We start from the raw sequence: 16,961 nt of genomic DNA on the forward strand, positions 1-16,961 counted from the left end.
CCTCCGTTCCAAACACTACAGTTTATTACACAGAAAGTAATGACTCAATGTGGAGCGAGGGCACTGAAGCAACCGCTGTGACAGCGTTTCACTTATGGGCAAAAGCACCTGTAAAGGGGGTCTCTGGAAAGCTTCCAGCAGAGCGGTTTAACACAGGACTGCGTTTTGCAGTGCAGCTCCGTGTGGCTGGAAATCACTGCAAGGGCAAGCGATAAACAAGTGAAATACAAATTCCAAACTACTTACAGTTACGAACAGCTAATTTGTTCCAGTTGCTAAGGGGCATATTTAAAATGTAAATGAAATAAGTAAAAAGCTATGTACCCTTTAAGACCAAAGCAATTACAAAGGATGTTAATTTCTTGACGTTATCATGTTAAGAAAACATGATAGAATCAGACAGATAATTGAAAATTACTTACAAATTGTCAAGATGTCTTTGTCCCCAAAATGTCTAAGAGGACATTAATGGATGTTTTGTCTTAAATATTTTTACAAAATGTGCTTTCAAAGTCCCCACCGGAGTCCCATCAGCTGAGCCGTGTCCCTGGAGCGTTAGACTGCCGAGCGGAGTCCCAGGTCTGGAGGAGAGCGTCTGCGGGTCACGAAGGGACGGCCACGTACTTCCCCAGGTGTCCCATCCACGCCTGGTCACTTGGTCTCCATAGTGGGGCTGCTCTGCAGGCTCTCCTGTGCGGGACACGTCACCAGGGAGTCTGGTCTGGTCAGCTTTAGCCTTCTACCAGTTTTACCGCAAAACACAGTCTCAAATTCCTAAAGTCAAGAAATGGTCATCAATGTACCATGTTCACAGACATGGACACGGCTGGCGTCAGAAACAAGAGGCTGAAGCTAAGAGCCAAGCCACTTCATGAGCCAGAAAGAGAAAGACAGATGCCGTACGACATCCCTCATTAAGATGTGGACTCTTGAGAGGAAAAAAGAGGGCGCTAATGGACTCATTTACAGAACAGAAACAGACTCGCATGGTAAACAATCTGATGGGGAAAAGGGGGTGGGGAAGGCATAAACTGGGAGTTCGAGATTTGCAAATATTAACCACTGTATATAAAAACATAAAAAACAAAATACCTTCTGTACATCACAGGGAACTATATTCAACATCTTGTAATTACCTTTCATGAAAAAGAACATGAAAACGAGTACGTGTCTGTGTATGCATGACTGGGACCCTGTGCTGGACACCAGGAATGGACACATTGTGGCTGACTGCACTTCAGTAAAAAACATAAAACAAGAGCTAAACTACTTCAAAATCTATAGTTAAATTAAGGTGTCACCATTCACAAACACACATCACATCTGGTAAGGGGATACAGATGATAAAAATGAGGCTTCAGACATTTCACTCAGAAAGTTACATCTGCATGTATTTTCATTTCCAACAGCTTCTCAGATGCCCGACCATCCTGTACACCCTTCTTGTATTGAAAGACAGCCATGTATTTTACTTTTACATACATCACCTTTACCATTTTGACCATTTGCAAGCATGCAGTTCAGTGGCATTAAGTATGTTCATGCTGCTGTGCAACCGTCACCACCATCCACTTCCAGAACATTCCACCACCCCACACAGACACTGGACCAGTTACACACCATGTCCACCACGGGCACCTGCAGGCCATGGGTCCAGCTCAGGCCGCTTCATCTCTACAGACTTTTCAAAAGGCCCCTGTTCTACCAGCTGGGTCAGACTGACAGGCTCTGAGCATGCGGGTCAGGCCCAGCCTCACAAAGGAGAAGGCAGGTGCGGGTGCAGGTGCGGGCAGGCTCCTAGAGCTCGTTGGCATGTTTTGAGAGAGAGACAAAGCTAAAGATGTCTCGGTTTATTAGACACACGTCTTGTACCACACTAAAGAGAAAAGCCGTGCTATAGGAAAACGTGTTTTTAGAGTTAGAGAATGTGTTCGTAAGTTTGCCAATCAAAATGCCGGCATAAAAAATGGTTCAATTACTTGTTCCTTGGTTTCTGCCAGAGATTAAAGTTTTTAAGGGTAAAAACTGTACACGTATGTAATTAAGCTACTAACTACTACCCAAGCAATAGAAATAAAAGCAAGAACAAACAAATGGGACCTAATGAAACTTACAAGCTTCTGCACAGCAAAGGAAACCGTAAGTAAAACAAAACGACAACCTACAGAATGGGAGAACATTTTGCAAACGAAACCAACAAAGGCTTGATCTCCAGAATATACAAGCAGCTCATACGACTTAATAAGAAAAAAACAAACAACCCAATCCAAAAATGGGCAGAAGACCTAAACAAGCCATTCTCCAAGGAAGACATACAAATGATCAATAGGCACATAAAAAATGCTCAGTATCACTAATTATCAGAGAAATGCAAATCAAAACTACAGTGAAGTATCACCGCACACCAGTCAGAATGGCCATCATTCAAAAATCCAAAAATGACAAATGCTGGAGAGGCTGTCGAGAAAAGGGAACCCTCCCACACTGCTGGTGGGAATGCAGGTTGGTGCAGCCACTGTGGAAAACAGTGTGGAGATTCCTCAAAAGACTAGGAACAGACTTACCGTATGACCCAGGAATTCCGCTCTTGGGCTTGTATCCAGAAGGAACCCTACTTCAGGATGACATCTGCACCCCAATGTTCACAGCAGCATTATTTACAATAGCCAAGACATGGAAACAGCCTAAATGTCCATCAACAGGTGACTGGATAAAGAAGATGCGGTATATTTATACAATGGAATACTACTCAGCCATAAAACCCGACAACATAATGCCATTTGCAGCAACATGGGTGTCCCTGGAGAATGTCATTCTAAGTGAAGTAAGCCAGAAAGAGAAAGAAAAATACCATATGAGATCGCTCATATGTGGAATCTAAAAAAAAAAAAAAGAACATAAATACAAAATAGAAACAGACTCATAGACACAGAATACAAACTTGTGGTTGCCAAGGGGGCGGGGGGTGGGAAGGGACAGACTGGGAGTTCAAAATCTGTAGATATTGACCAGCATATGCAGAATAGATAAGCAAGATTACACTGTATAGCACAGGGAAATATACACAAGCTCTTGTGGTAGCTCACAGAGAAAAAAAATGTGACAATGAATATATATATGTTCATGTATAACTGAAAAATTGTGCTCTACACTGGAATTTGACACAACATTGTAAAATGACTATAACTCAATTTAAAAAGTTAAAAAAAAGCTACTAAGTGTAGCAAAGGAAGCATTTCAGAGTGTAAACAAGCAGGACCCATGCTGTCTGTGAGAGGAGGCATAAAAAATGGAAATACCTTTGTGAAGGGGAAAAAAAGAATGATTTTGTCCTAGAGCTGGTTGTTTCTGGACGGGAAAAAAATGGACACAGAAAGTGCTGGAAGGTTTGTGTAAAAGGAACCTTGAGAAAAGAGTCTTGGGTGTGGTTAAGACCAGCCAAGATTAGATTGAATTTAATTAAGTAAATGAATTCTGCTATTAAAAAAAGGAGGTGTAAGACAGGGCTTGGTTTTCTCTATTAAGAGAACCAAGTTTTCCTGGAATGTTGAGCTGCTTTTGGTAACAAATTGTAAGTTTATTTCTCTAGGTAACTCTGAGTTTTCCAGAGGGCTCCTGAGGCATCTCAGAAAGAAATATTAGACTAATTAAGATTATTTAGCATGTTAATTTACTCGAGAAACATACATGTAAAGTTATTAGAGAGCATAACTGCTCACGACACGTAACAGAGCGCGCAGGCGAGCGGATCCCAGTTCAGTTTGGTAACAATTCTGGCAGCCTAGATGGGATGGGAGTCCCACCAGGGTTGCCAAAAATTGTTACCAAATGGAACCTGGGTCTGCCTGCCCCTGCGCGGTAAAGTCAATCTACTGACACCAGGTTGTGGTGAAGGCAAGCGCAGTGTTTATCACAGGTGCCAGTGAGGAGTTTGAGTCTTCTGAGCAACAGCCACTCGAGGCTCCTTGTTGGCTGCCTGCAACACACACTGCGCTCTTCTGCACCACAACCAGGTGTCAGTGATGGCTCTGCTGCATGCAGACAAGTGGACCCACATTTGGCTCAGTAACATTCAGCCTTGTCGATACATCGCAAGGAAAATAGGACAGGGGAGCTAATACAGATTAAAAACTATTTAAAAGCCATCAACCGGGGGAAGGGTATAGCTCCGGGGCAGAGCACGTGCTTAGCACGCATGAGGTCCTGGGTTCGATCCCTAGTACTTTCATTAAATAAATAAACCTAATTACCTCCCTACCTAAATTTTTTTAATAAAAAAATTAAAGCTATCAATGAAATACACTGTTTGGATACTGATTCACGTAAGTCAACTGTCAAAAGAGAAACCCAGGCAGGGGTGGAGATGGAGGAGGAGGATGCCAGTGCTGCGGCTGTGCTTTTAAATGGCCCTTTTCTTTTTAGAGATTCATGTGCGAATGAAACGATGAGATGATGAGATGTCTGGAAGTGCTTTAAAATAATTCACCGATGGTGGGAGGGTGAGGAGGTAGAGATGAAACAGAGAGACGCCTGAAGCTGTGAGACACGGGACCCAGGAGGTCATCATTCCAGTCTCTGGTTTTGTGCGCGCATACGTTTCTGTAAGTTGTTTTTATAAGCACAGCAGCCTCACACAATTAAGTCTAGGTTTACGTGTTTTTTTATGATAAAATACATACAACATAAAATTTGCCACTTTTATCGTTCGTTTGTAAATGTGCAATTCAGTGGCTTAGGTACATCCACGATGTTGTGTAATCACCACCACCATCTGTCTCCAGGACATCTTCATCTTCCCAAACTCAGACTCCGTCCCCGTTGAAGACTAACTGCATCTGCCGTGCCAGCCGCTGGACCCACCGTGCTCCTTTCTGACTAGGAGTCTCAGGACTCCGAGGACTTCAGGTAAGCAGAGTCACAGTGCTTGTCCTCTCGTGTCTGCCTTTCTCGCTCAGCATCCTGCCTGTTTGGTTGTTCGGTATTTATCCACTAACATTGCAAAGTGGGCTTTGTTATTATTCCAGTTAAATTTTTTTTATTTTTATACAATTTTAAAGGGTTATTTTCCATTTGCAGTTATTACAAAGTATTGGCCAATTCCCTGTGCTGTGCAGTACATCCTTGAGCCGGTCTTACAGCCAATAGTTTGTCCTCGCCCGCGCACCCCAACACGGCGCCCTCTGCCACTGCTAACCACTAGTTTATTCTCTGTATCTGAGTCTACTTTTTGTTTCTGTTTTTTGGGTTTGTTTTGTTTTGTTTTAGCTTACTTGAAAATCTTATTTTGGACGTTTTTTGGAGGGGAGGGAATTAGGTTTATTTGTTTATTTATTTAATGGCGGTGGTGAGGACCGAACCCAGGTCCTCATGCAGCGAAGCACATGCTCCACACTGAGCTGTACCCGCCCCGCGGCTTCTGCTATGTTCGCTAGTTTGTTGTATCTTTTAGATTCCACATATAAGTGATATCACACAGCATTTGTCTTTCTCAGCCTGACTTACAAACTTTCGTTCTTTTTTATGGCTGAGTAATATTCCACTACGTATGTGGTATATATATATATGCCACCTTTTCCTTATCCAGTCATCGGTTGATGGTCACTTAGGTTGCTTCCATGTCTTGGCCATTGTAAATAATGTTGCTATGAACACTGGGGTGCATGTATATTTCTGATTAGTGTTTTTGTTTTTTCAGATATTTACCCAGAAGTGGAACTGCTGGGTCATATGGTAGTTCCAATTTTATTTTTTTCGAAAAACCTCCATACTGTTTTGCACAGTGGCTGCACCAATTTATATTCCCACCAACAGTGTGGGAGGGTTCCCTTTTCTCCACATTCTTGCCAACATTTGTTATTTGTGCTCTTTTGATGGTGGCCAGTCTGACAGGTGCGAGGTGCTGCCTCATGGTGGTTCTGATTTGCTCTTCCCTGATGCCTAGTGGCCGTGCCTCTCGGCCAGCTGCACTTCCTCTCTCTGGAAATATGTCTATTCAGTTCTTTTGTCCAGTTTTTAATTGGGTTGTTTTTTTTTTAAGTTGAGTTGTATGAGCTGTTCATATATTTTAGGTATTAACCCCTCATCAGTCAAAGGAGAACCATCAACAAAACGAAAGACAACAGATGATGCAGCTGATGTGACCGACCTGCATCCTGCTTTGAGGTGCATCCACGTCGTGCAGCAGGTGCCGGAACTTCACTCCCTTTGATGGCGAAACACAGTCCGCTGTCTGAGCGTCAGTGACGCTGAGCATCTTTCCGTGTGCTTATCGGGCATTTGTTTACCTTCTTTGGAGAAATGTCTATTCAGGTCCTTTGCTCATTTCTGAATTGTGTTGTCTGTCCTTCTGTTGCTGGACTTCAGTAGGTTTCTATTCAATTCGAGTCCAGGAACGGCAGTAAATGCGCCCTGCCGTCTCTGCTCTGACTTCCGAGTCTCCTGGGGAGGCTGGGGCGCTCCCCCTGCCTGCACTCAAGGCGCCGTCCGCCCGGGGCCGCCTGCCCTCTGCTCGGAAGCGGGGCCTGCGTGTAACATGCACTACTTTCCTCCCGAACATTAAAGGTTTTCAGTGGGTCTCAAGCAACATAAGATGAACTCTGGTTTGACCACTCCCCATATTCTGACACCCAAAGCCCAAATAGAAAATATCTGGCTACATTTGAGAAGCAGAATTTACCTCTGAGAATAACTAAGTAGAAGCCAGAGAGAAGAAACTCATTTCTCAGATGTAAGAAAGTGCTTTGAGAGTTTCTAAACCATCTTCGGATGAGAAGGACAGCCCTGGACGCCTGGCTTTACTTGGAACGGCTCTGCCAGAGGTGGGGCAAAGTGGTGGCGTGGGAGGTGGGGGCAGAGCTCAGGGGCGGAGCGCGTGCCCAGCAAGCACAAGGTCCTGGGTTCAATCCCCAGTACGATGAACAGCAACAAAAAAGCTGTAGCTCAATCTAGACTCCCACGAGGTCCCTGGAACTCAATTCACAGGGACTTGGGGTGACCATGGAAGAGGGGGACACGTGGACGCCAGCCCTCAGCTGTGCCAAGGTGAGGTGGTCTCTGTCACTCTACTCTCCCAACCAGCATCTGTTTCAATAAGACCCAAGAAAAATAATCGATTTTTAGGGGATTTTTACAACTCATCAAACACCTTGAGATGCTGGCTGGCCGTAGTTGGTATTCACCTTAGATTTGTAAATATGAGAATGCCAATAATAAAAATTACATTTCCAGTAGGAAAAAGAAAGACGGTTCTTTTTTGAAAGAGACTATCAAGAAATTACACGTGTCAAAAAATACACGTTAAGAAATTAATCAGGAAGTTAGGAAGAGGAAGAAGCCTGGTGTTGTCTGGACAGAGAGGAGAGAATTACAGGCAGCGGGTTAACGGAACCGAGAGGGACCACAAACCTCGGGCACGGGTGCAGGCGCAGGCGCGCGCAGCCGACACCCAGCCAGCGCTGGGGCAGCCCTGAGCAGCCGCGGCAAGGCCCGCGGCAGTGGGAGGCGCCACGTGGGGTCTCGGAACAACGGGTCTGACAGACAAGAGACAGAGAGGAAAGGCCTGAATCACAACTCGTGATCTCCGCCTAATGAACAGAATTCGCCAGAGGATGCGCACTCCTTCCACATAAACACAGAACTTGAGACGCTGACCACACCAGAGGTCACAGCAGGCATCTCAACAAACTCTTAAAAACTACCATCTTCTTTGATCACCCGGGGGCCGGGCTGGGGACAGGCAGGGAGGGGGAGGCATGGGGGACTGGGGCTCAAGGTCACCACCCTGAACTGTCACCTGGCAACAACTGCATGTAACCAGTGATCCTGGGTTGGGTCTGGACTGGGAAAACGCTGCAGAGACTATTACTGGGAAAAGAGACAAAATCTGAATGTCAAACTTGAATGAGGTAATAACATGACAGCAGCGTCAAGTGCCCCGATGCTGACCGCCATGTAAGCACGCTGCAAGGTAACGTGCTGCTCTCACGATCGCAGGCTGAAGTGCTCGGGCACGAAGCGGCACGGTGCCTGCAGGTGACAGGCAAGCGGCTCAGACTGCTGAGACGGAGCAAGCGGGGCAAGACGTTCACAACTGGAGGTTTGCGCAGAGCGGGGTGGGGGTACGAGGGGCTCTTGGTACTATCCTTGGAATCTTTCTGCCAGTTCAAATTATATACGATTTTTAAATTACCATAATTACATACGATGAGTCATCTAAATCCAAGATTCTACAGACACCTGGCCTGATCCCTTCAGTCTCACGGCCGGCCGTAAGAAAAGCTGTCGGGCGGGGTGGTGGGACTGTCACAGCGTGTTACTGAAAAACATACCTGAATGCCGTGCGTGACCAAGGCTGCGTGCTGGTTTGCGGAAAAGCAGACGTTAGAGTCAACTTTGTGGGGAACGTGAATATGGACTGGGTATTAGATGAAGTTCAAGAACCACCGTCAACCCTGCGAGGCACGGAAGGGGCCGCGGGGCTACGTGGGAGGTGCACACAGGAATACGCAGGAGTGAAGGTTCACGGCGTCTGTCACGTCTCTGAAACTGCGCAGGAAGTGTGTGCACATGTTCTACACGGTCACTGTCAACGGATGAGACTAGGTGAGGGCTGGACAGGTGCTCACAGACTCTGTGCAGGAGGAAAATTACACGAAGGGGGAAGCACCCACTTGCTGACAACGGCCCGCAGTCGCCCAGGCAGGCCTCCCTCCTGAGCTGCTCCACCCGGGCTCCAGGCCAAAGAAAACCTAGCCTGTCACTCGGCGGGGGGTTCCGCCCGCCCTGTTTCTCCCCACGCCTCCCCACCCCTGTAAACAGCACCATCCACTCAGATGCCGGAGCCAGAACCCCCAGGGCCCCACTTCCTCTTCCCAGACGTTCCACATCTGGTACCGCTGGCCGGTAGGCCCCTGGCCAGTCTCAGCAGAGGCCACAGCCTCTGACCAGGGTCCGCGCCTCCACTCCTGCCCCCTCCCCAGCCTCTCCCTCCTGGAGCGGGTCTCCACACAGCAGCGAGAGCGGTCCTCGCCAAGCGCCAAGCAAGCGCCAAGCAGACCCGCATGGCGGGAGGGAGGTGGCCTGTGCACCCTCCGCCCCGGGGTCTGTCTTATCCAAAGTGCCCCCAGCGTCCGGGACAGAAGCCTGGTCAGAGGCGGAAAGACCTGCGGGATGAAATGTGTACTAAAATATTTTGGGAAAACCATGTAAGACTTGTGTGTATCGTATCTTTAAGAACCAAACTGCTTAGGCAGGTAAGAGAGGGCCGTGGCTCCGGAAGCAGCAAGCACACAGGGCTGAGGCCGCGCACACCCCAGCACTCCGGCGGACCGCTGCTCACGTCACCTCAGCCCATTGCCGGGGGGGTCCTAGAACCCGACCCAGAAACAATCTATAAATTCAATGTAATTCAGAAATATCTAGGAAGTATAGTACATAAATATTAGTATCCCTAAGTTTTTAATCTGTTTAATCTTTGGGTTTATACGGAGACAGTTAAGTTTTTCAGTTGTTGGAAACACCTTCAACACATTTGAATGAATTACATAAATAGTAATTTACCACTACTAGATACACAAAGCCAAACACTATATCATTTTTTGAATAGTAAAGCTTTATTTTATTAAAATAAACCAAGTCTACCGCTAAAAATGAACGTTCAAGAGTAACCACATTATACATCACCGTAAATGATCCAATGAGAACCAGTCTGACACAGGTATTGCTTTAAAACGCAATAAAATGGACAATGAAAGCCAGGGACTCAGTGAAACTGTGTCACTCACAAGATGGAAACACACATGGGCCCAGAAAAGGGACCAGAAGACGGACCCTCAGCCCTCAGCCCGGGAGGGCCGGGCACAGGTTCCAGACACAGGAGGCTCTTTCTAAAGCGGTTCCAGGCTTACTCTGCCAACGCCAGCTCGGGGCTCTGATCAGACTCGAGCTGCGGCCAACAGCAGCGACTGCACGACAGCTCGGACGAGGGACAAAATCAGACCCTCTTAACTAAGGCCTCACCACTGCTCATCCTGACCACCCGAACCCGGAGGCCGGGACCTGGAGCCGAGGGACCCCCAAGGCCGAGCACAGGAGCCGGTGCTGGGAAGGCCTCTGCTCTCGCCTCTGAGCCCTAGGGAGGGGACGACTGGACTCTCGCTCACACCGAGCGTCCGGTCCCACCGGGAGCCAGCCTGGCTCCCAGGAACCACGCCCCGGACCAGACAGTGGGGTCAAGCAGGCAGCTGTGCTAAGGAACCGAGGAGTGCGGGCCCGGCCCCAGTCGCCCAGTCTGCACACGCTCTTCTCTGCCTTCTGAACACGTGTGAAGTCCAGACTATTTCTTTGACATTCACCTGCCTCTTTTTTTTTTCTATTCATGCTTTAGCCCTTTCACAAAATTTTCTGAGGGCAAGAAACCCACACCCTACAGGTCTCTTCAAGCCCCAGGACAACCCACTACTTACAGCAGGTGCCTCACCTGTCCCCTGACAGCTTCGGCCTTCACACTCGGCGGTCAGTGAGCAGAGCCAGGCTGCGGCTGGCGCCCCGGTGAGTCCGAGGCGCAGCACGAGGAGCAGGCCTGGCTCACAGCGGACTCAGCTCTGACGTGAGGTTCCAGGGGACACAGGGCAGTTTGGGGGATCTCAGGGGGGAAAGGACAAAAGCAACACTGATAGGCTTTCAGACTCTGAAAATCTACGTGGCCCGAACACTGACCTTTTTCAGAGAATCTCCGTGTCTTTCCTGAATGTACTTCAGGAATGCCGTGGTCCACTGCAGAGTCGTGGCCTTGTCCGTCTCGGCGTTGCAGAACGGGACCAAAAGGTTCAACTCGTCACAGCAAATGCGGATTCTGCGCCTACAGTCAAACCCAAGGGTGTCACATGGCGAAGCCGAGGCAGCCCAGAGGAATACAGCGGGCGGCCGAGAGCTCAGACGGGGCCCTCCCGCCCTGGGACCCCCCTCCCGCCACACAGCGGCCCCCAGGTCAAGTCTCCAGACCAAGGAGGATTCTCAGCTTTGATTCTCCAAGGGGCCCCAGTTCAGAAAGGACCACAGACCACTCGTGTGTCAGTATCTCAGAACCTGGTCTTTTTAGAGATGATTTAAATCACAGCAGGAGTCTTTTTATTAGGCCCTTTTTAACGTTTACATACGACACTCGGTGACACGCACAGCCCCACGTGAGCTGACCCTGAACAGCTTATACAACGTGGCCCTTGCTTCTCATCTGCCCGACTGTACACCCAGAATTTCAGGGCAACTTTTAAGGTAACAATGACATGGGCGTCGCCTGGACCCTCTGTAACCGTGGGCCCTGGGCCCCACGGGCACCCGCCCGTTCGTCCTCGTCCCCAGCCTGTGCAGGACGTGATGCCCTACTTCACAGACGAGACACTCAGGAGGAGGCAGAGAATCTGTGGAAGGCGTCAAACTAAGAAGCGGCAGAGTGAGAATATGCACTCTCACCATAACCGCGTACAAGGCTTCTTTTGTCCAGATAGTGGGTATTCAGTAAACATCTCTTAAACAAATGGCGGAGTAGGAACAGTGGCTGTTCTAGTTCACGGTGAGTTCAGTTAGAGTGTGTGCAGACGCGTGTCTAGGAAAGGTATGTGGCCGGCCGGCTCTAATACAGCCCTTTGAAAAGAAAGAAATCGCTGGGGGAGGGCACAGCGCAGCGGCAGAGGGCAGCCCAGCAGGCACGAGCGAGGCCCTGGGTTCAATCCCCAGCCCCGCCATTAAAAACAACTAAATAGACAGACCTAAATCCGTCCCTCCCTGAGAGAAGAAAGAAGTGCTTTAGTTCAACACTGCAGTTGCAGAGATGAGATCGGTCTCGCTCAGCGTTACATTTCCTGAGCCTCAAATACAAGCCAGCACAAAGTCCTCGATAAATGATTAAGTCAGCCAGCTCTACGTCAGGGGAGCCTCGTGTGGACACCCAGCTGCACTAGGAGGGCCAGCCACCTTCGGACTCTGCAAGAACGGCGCAGATAAAACAACTTGTCCTTCGCCAGCGTCCGTAAGAGGACCCAGCACAGCTGGGCGCCCCGGCCGGCGGGCGGGCCCCTCCTCGGGAGGCTGCCCTGACCTGCACCCGAGAACCTGGGCTTCGGGAGGGTTCCCCTCGCCGGCAGTCAGGGGCTCCGGCGCCTCAGCCCTTTGTGCACAGAGCGCTGTCAGACACCAGCTTCCCCCCGGGCTCTGGATTTGGCTGTGTGCCAGGGCGGGAACCACCACGACCACATCATCAGCCCCGTGAGGTCCCGGGGAGCCGGGTCTCTGAGGGGCCTGGTCCCCTGGACTCCTCCCCACGCACCTCTGCTGACTCTGCTGGGCCACAGATCAGAGCCATGAGTCCTCCTAACGGGTCATCAGACCTGGGGGAGGCCTTGGGCCCCCCAGTCACTTAGCAAAACCAAGTGACTGTTGGCTCTCGCCAGCTGGCCTCCCTCTGAACGTGGAAGCCGGCCTGCGCGGTGGCTCAGGGCCGCGGCCGCCCTACCTTCTGTCTCTCTCCATGCGGTTGTGCCTCTCCCGCCGCTGCGACCGCCCGCCCTGGGGCCCGCCCGGGGCCTGCTCGCCGAGGTGGGGCTGGGAGGACTCCGCGGCCTGCCAGGCGCCCGGGGCCACCGTGGGGCCCTCGCCCACGTTCTGGATCTCCCCGAGGGCTCTCCGCTCCACGCTCGTGTCCGGCTGACGCATCCGACTCCGATTCCTCTTATTTATCGCTTGTTTACATAGCGCTTCTTCTTTGCAAAAGAAGAGAAAAGTGGTATTTTAGTTCTTCTGTTTTTCTTAACTCGCCCCATTATATTTCTTGGTATTTACAACCTCAGATACAAACGTTAAGAGGCAAGGAGCACACGGAACAGAGCAGGAAACAGGCAGCAATTCCATGTGGGCGTCAGCACAAAGCTCTAGGCTCAAACAACACAACTGAACAGAAACCAAATTTTAATGCCCAAGTACCACGAAATCAACCCGTCTTGTCGACAGTCCCCCTCTTAAATCAACCTGCATCTTAACTCTCGTCAGTGAACAGAGGAACCAAGAAGCGGTCTGATTATTCTGGTCCACAGAATGAAAACGAAAGCTGGAAACACCTTCTCCAAAAGATCTTCTTTACACACAGCGATTCTAACACAACTGCTGTTCTAACCATGACGCCCAGAAGAGGGCAAAACCTCAGTGGCTCAGGATTAAATCTGCCCTCACCTCACAAGTGAGATTCTCCCCGCAGAAGGAGGAGTCACGTCATCGCTTGACTTACGCTACAGAAATACGTCAAATTTCCATCAAAGCACAGCAGGCCTCTAGTTAGCACGTGCGGTGACGTGCAGCCCCAAGGTGCCACTCGAAGCCAGATTCTCTACAGCAAGATTGCTCAACACAAATTTCAGAATGGGGACAACTTTGCAAGAGACGCTGAGGGGAATTCACAAGTATTGGTAATATTTTATTTCCTAAGCTGAGTAGTCTGTACGGGGACTACTTCAATATCAACCTTCACAAACCTTTTACAAACGGTTACGTGTACTTCTGCGCACGTCACTGTTGTGTAACAAGGAAAAGTTAATTTCTGACGTGGGAGAAAGCAGAGGCACTCCACCCGTATCCTGTCTTCACTAGCTCTCGAAAGCTTAGCGTAAGCTGTGTTACTTTGTTGGATAACTTGAAAAAGAATGTTTTCAGGGACAAAGGGATTGAGAGTTGATCTTTCAGAGGTAAGCAAACTTTGCCTTCAGCAGTTTCTTTACCTCTAAAACTTTCTGAGTCACCTTATGGCCTCTTGCTACCAACTCAGTCCTCTGCCTGTGTGCAGACTGTCCCCTAAAGCTTTTCGCAGAGTTCAGACTCCTGCCCCATTCACGACGTATTAAAAAAAAAAGAAGGTAAGTGCTCTCAGTAACTTGAAGGCAACTGAAAACGTATGGAAATCTACCATTTTCCTGTTTCCGGAGCGGACTGTAAAGAAAAAGCAGCCCCTAAATTCAACATTTTCATGCCGAGTGTAAATATGATGTTCGAGAACTACATTCAGTACCTTGTAATAGCCTTTAATGAAAAAGAATATGAAAACGAGTGTGTCTCTGCATGACTGGGACGTTGTGCTGCGCACAAGGAAGTGGCACGCTGTAACGACTGCACTTCAACTAAAAATGAATAAATAACTATGACGTTCCCAATTCCTAACAGTGTTCAAAGTGAGGTGACCGGCGGGTGGGATGAAGGGTCCCCAAGATGTAAAAGGCCTCCCGAGACATTCGCATGTGTTTACAAACCTCCTGGCCCTCTCCACCAGCGGCCAGAAGGACCCCGAGGGCAGAACTCAGGCGGGGGGGGGGGGGGGGAGCGCGGCTGGCTCCGGCTGGCTCCCGCTGTATCCGCTTACCTCCTACTTTAATCCAGACCTGCTCCGGCAAAGCTTTGTTTCTACCGCCCAAAGTCTGTTTAGTGGATTCAATTTCTTGCTGGTAACAGAAAGAAAACGCCCGGGGCAATCCAGCATCCTGATGCTTGGCAGCTTCAAGTACAGAACAGGAGTTACCAGAACTCTGGAAAAAATGAAGCGACAGGAACTTCATCAACACTCGACTTCATCTCCTCTTTATCGCACAAGTAAAACGCACGTGAACAGAAGTAACATCAAAGCTATTAATACGAATCTGCAGAACTTTGGGTGCACTGAGGATTTTACAACATCGCCAAACCACACATTCTCGGTTTTAAAAAGTTACTGAGCTCAATGAATGGAAAAAAAAATCCTTGAGAGGGACCTACCTAAAAGAAAATTCATCCATTTAATACAGATGAGCAAAGCTTCGCTGATCGTCTTCCCTACCTGCGTTTGTGAGAGGTTAGAGTTCCCACCAGCAGAGCACGCGTTCGCAGTGAACAGCGGGCACGTAAACTGCAGAGCAGTCGTCGCAGCAGCAGTTTTATTTTTCACTAAGGTCGTACATTTGTTTTGTTGCTGATGAAGAGGAACATTCATTAATTCAGACGGATGTCGAATAAGAGTTACCAAACTGCCAAGACAAAAGAGACCCAGAAACACATGATGCGTGTGTGGCAGGTAAGTTCCCCTGAAACACTGCAGTCACTATCACTCGCTAACGCTGACATTCGATTTTCTCGCTAGGACCTCCAATATGCCCGATGAACACACCCTCATCATGGGAACCTCGCAAAACAAAACTCAACCACGGTTGCAGGGGACGAGTTCAAACTTTCTTCTTCCTCACCCTGGAAGCGGGGGCTGTGGCCCCTCTTGGTTAGCTCCCTTCCCATCACACCTCTGACACCAATCTTTTTCTGGCCAGCCTCCAAAATCTGCTGACTACGGACAAAATGGGGAAACTAGAGTGGGGACAGACAGAAAACTGAGGCGGCATCCCAGCGGACAGGCTTCTCCTCCCAGCAGCTGTTGGAGAGAGATCACTTGTGGGCTGGCGGGCTGGCTGCAGAATGAAGCTGTGTTACACACTCAAAGCCTCACAATATGGCATCTTTTGCTCCTGCATCTGTGCGTGCGCAGGGAGGTCAGCCCTAACCCCAGTCAATGTGGGGGTGGGGGGCAGAACCCTCTCCTGACCTTTGGGGCAAACCTCTGGTCCTCAGGAGCACCTGTACAGTTATCTTAACGCATCTCTTCCACACGCAGGTGCTGACGCAGAGTGCAAACCACAAAAGGTAATGCTCTGGGTTATGCACTTAACACCTGCTTGCTCGCTGTGCCTGCACGGAGCACACAAACTTTCAGGTCAGCCGCCCCGAGACCCAGTAGGACCCACTCCCTGTTAAGATGCAGGCTGCAGTGAGGCCGCTGCTTCTCTGCACAAGATCCTGGTCTACACTCAGACGGAGGCTAACGCTTCTCTGTAGGACCCCAGGCCTACACCCAGACCCCGCGGGGCCTGCTCCCCGGGAGATGCACCCACTTGTTGAGCGCCACGCCGGGCTCGGGGGGCTCGGCGCCGCGCGGGGCAGGCGGGGGCTCGGCGGGGATGCTGTTGAAGCGGTCCTCCAGGCGGACGCGCACGGCCGACTTGGCCCGCGCCTCGGACGCGCCCTCCGCGCTCTCCTTGCCGGCGCCGTCGGGCGCCTTGGGCCGGGGCGCGCCGGGGCCCGGGCCGTCGGCGCCCGGCGTCTTCTCGGCGGCGGGGGGCGCGCCCGCCTCGCTCAGCAGAAGCATGCGCAGCTCCTGGAAGTCGATGTGGCCCAGGCACGGGTTGGCGCCCGCGAAGCCGCCGTCGGCCAGCGCGGGCGGGCACAGCACCGGGTACACGGGCGCCGCGCCTCCTGCCGCCGCCGCGCCCCCCGTCGCCGCGAAGCCCCCCGCCGCCGTCGCCGCGCCCGGCGCCGCCGCCGCCAGGAAGGCCGAGTTGAGGCGCGTCTCGAGCTCCCCGTCGGCCGCCGCCGCCTCCATGTGCGAGTAGAGGATGTGCTGCAGCTGCGTGTACTCGATCTCCGTCATCTCCACCAGGCTCAGGTCGGTGGTCGTGAAGCTCAGCCCCGCCTCGCCCAGCGCCGCGTCCGCGCCCTCGGGGCCCGCCGGCCCGCCCGCCTGCGGCGGCTCCCGCGGCCCGGGGCCCGACATGCCGGCGCCAACGGCGGGGGGCGCGCGGGCGGGCGGGCCGGCGGGGCCAGGCCGGGCGGGGCGGGGGCGCGGAAACCGCCGGCCACAGCGCGCCTGCGCCGCCCGCCCGCAACGGCAGCCCCACCCCGGCGCGGCCCCGCCCCGGCCCGCGGCCCCGCCCCGCGGGCCGGCCGCGCCAACCGCCCGCCCCGCCCCCGGCCCCGCCCCGGCCTGCACGCAGCCTGCGCGCGCAGGTCGGGGCGCGGGGCGCTGGGGGGCGCGGGAGTCCGCGGGGCCAGGCCTTCCCGGGCCTGGCTGGGAGTCGGGGCGCAGGCAGGAGGCCCCATGGGAGTGACTCCACCACGAGTTCACGCAG

General features: G+C 51.2%; 1 protein-coding gene and 1 long non-coding RNA gene across 3 annotated transcripts in view; one reads left to right on the forward strand and one right to left on the reverse strand.

Moving 5' to 3' along the window:
* Window positions 1-2: 2 nt before the first annotated feature.
* On the reverse strand, window positions 3-16,671 carry TCFL5 (transcription factor like 5). 2 transcript variants are annotated; one of them, XM_072944558.1, is made up of 6 exons: window positions 15,948-16,671; window positions 14,849-15,035; window positions 14,399-14,561; window positions 12,509-12,752; window positions 10,717-10,858; window positions 3-774 (listed from the first exon to the last, which is right to left on the reverse strand). In XM_072944558.1, the coding sequence occupies exons 1-6, from the start codon at window positions 16,604-16,606 to the stop codon at window positions 652-654; spliced, it is 1,518 nt and encodes a 505-aa protein (XP_072800659.1). In that variant the 5' UTR covers window positions 16,607-16,671; the 3' UTR covers window positions 3-651. The 2 variants fall into 2 exon arrangements, with proteins under 2 accessions (XP_072800659.1, XP_072800658.1); XM_072944557.1 differs by having other exon boundaries at window positions 12,509-12,755.
* LOC140687496 (uncharacterized) overlaps window positions 16,334-16,961 on the forward strand; it is a 9,776-nt gene continuing 9,148 nt past the window's right edge. Inside the window, exon 1 of the long non-coding RNA XR_012061894.1 lies at window positions 16,334-16,498. This is a non-coding gene — a long non-coding RNA (uncharacterized lncRNA). The remainder of the gene's footprint in view (window positions 16,499-16,961) is intronic.

This window comes from Vicugna pacos, chromosome 19 (assembly GCF_048564905.1).
Source record: "Vicugna pacos chromosome 19, VicPac4, whole genome shotgun sequence".
Taxonomy (NCBI): Eukaryota; Metazoa; Chordata; class Mammalia; order Artiodactyla; family Camelidae; genus Vicugna; species Vicugna pacos.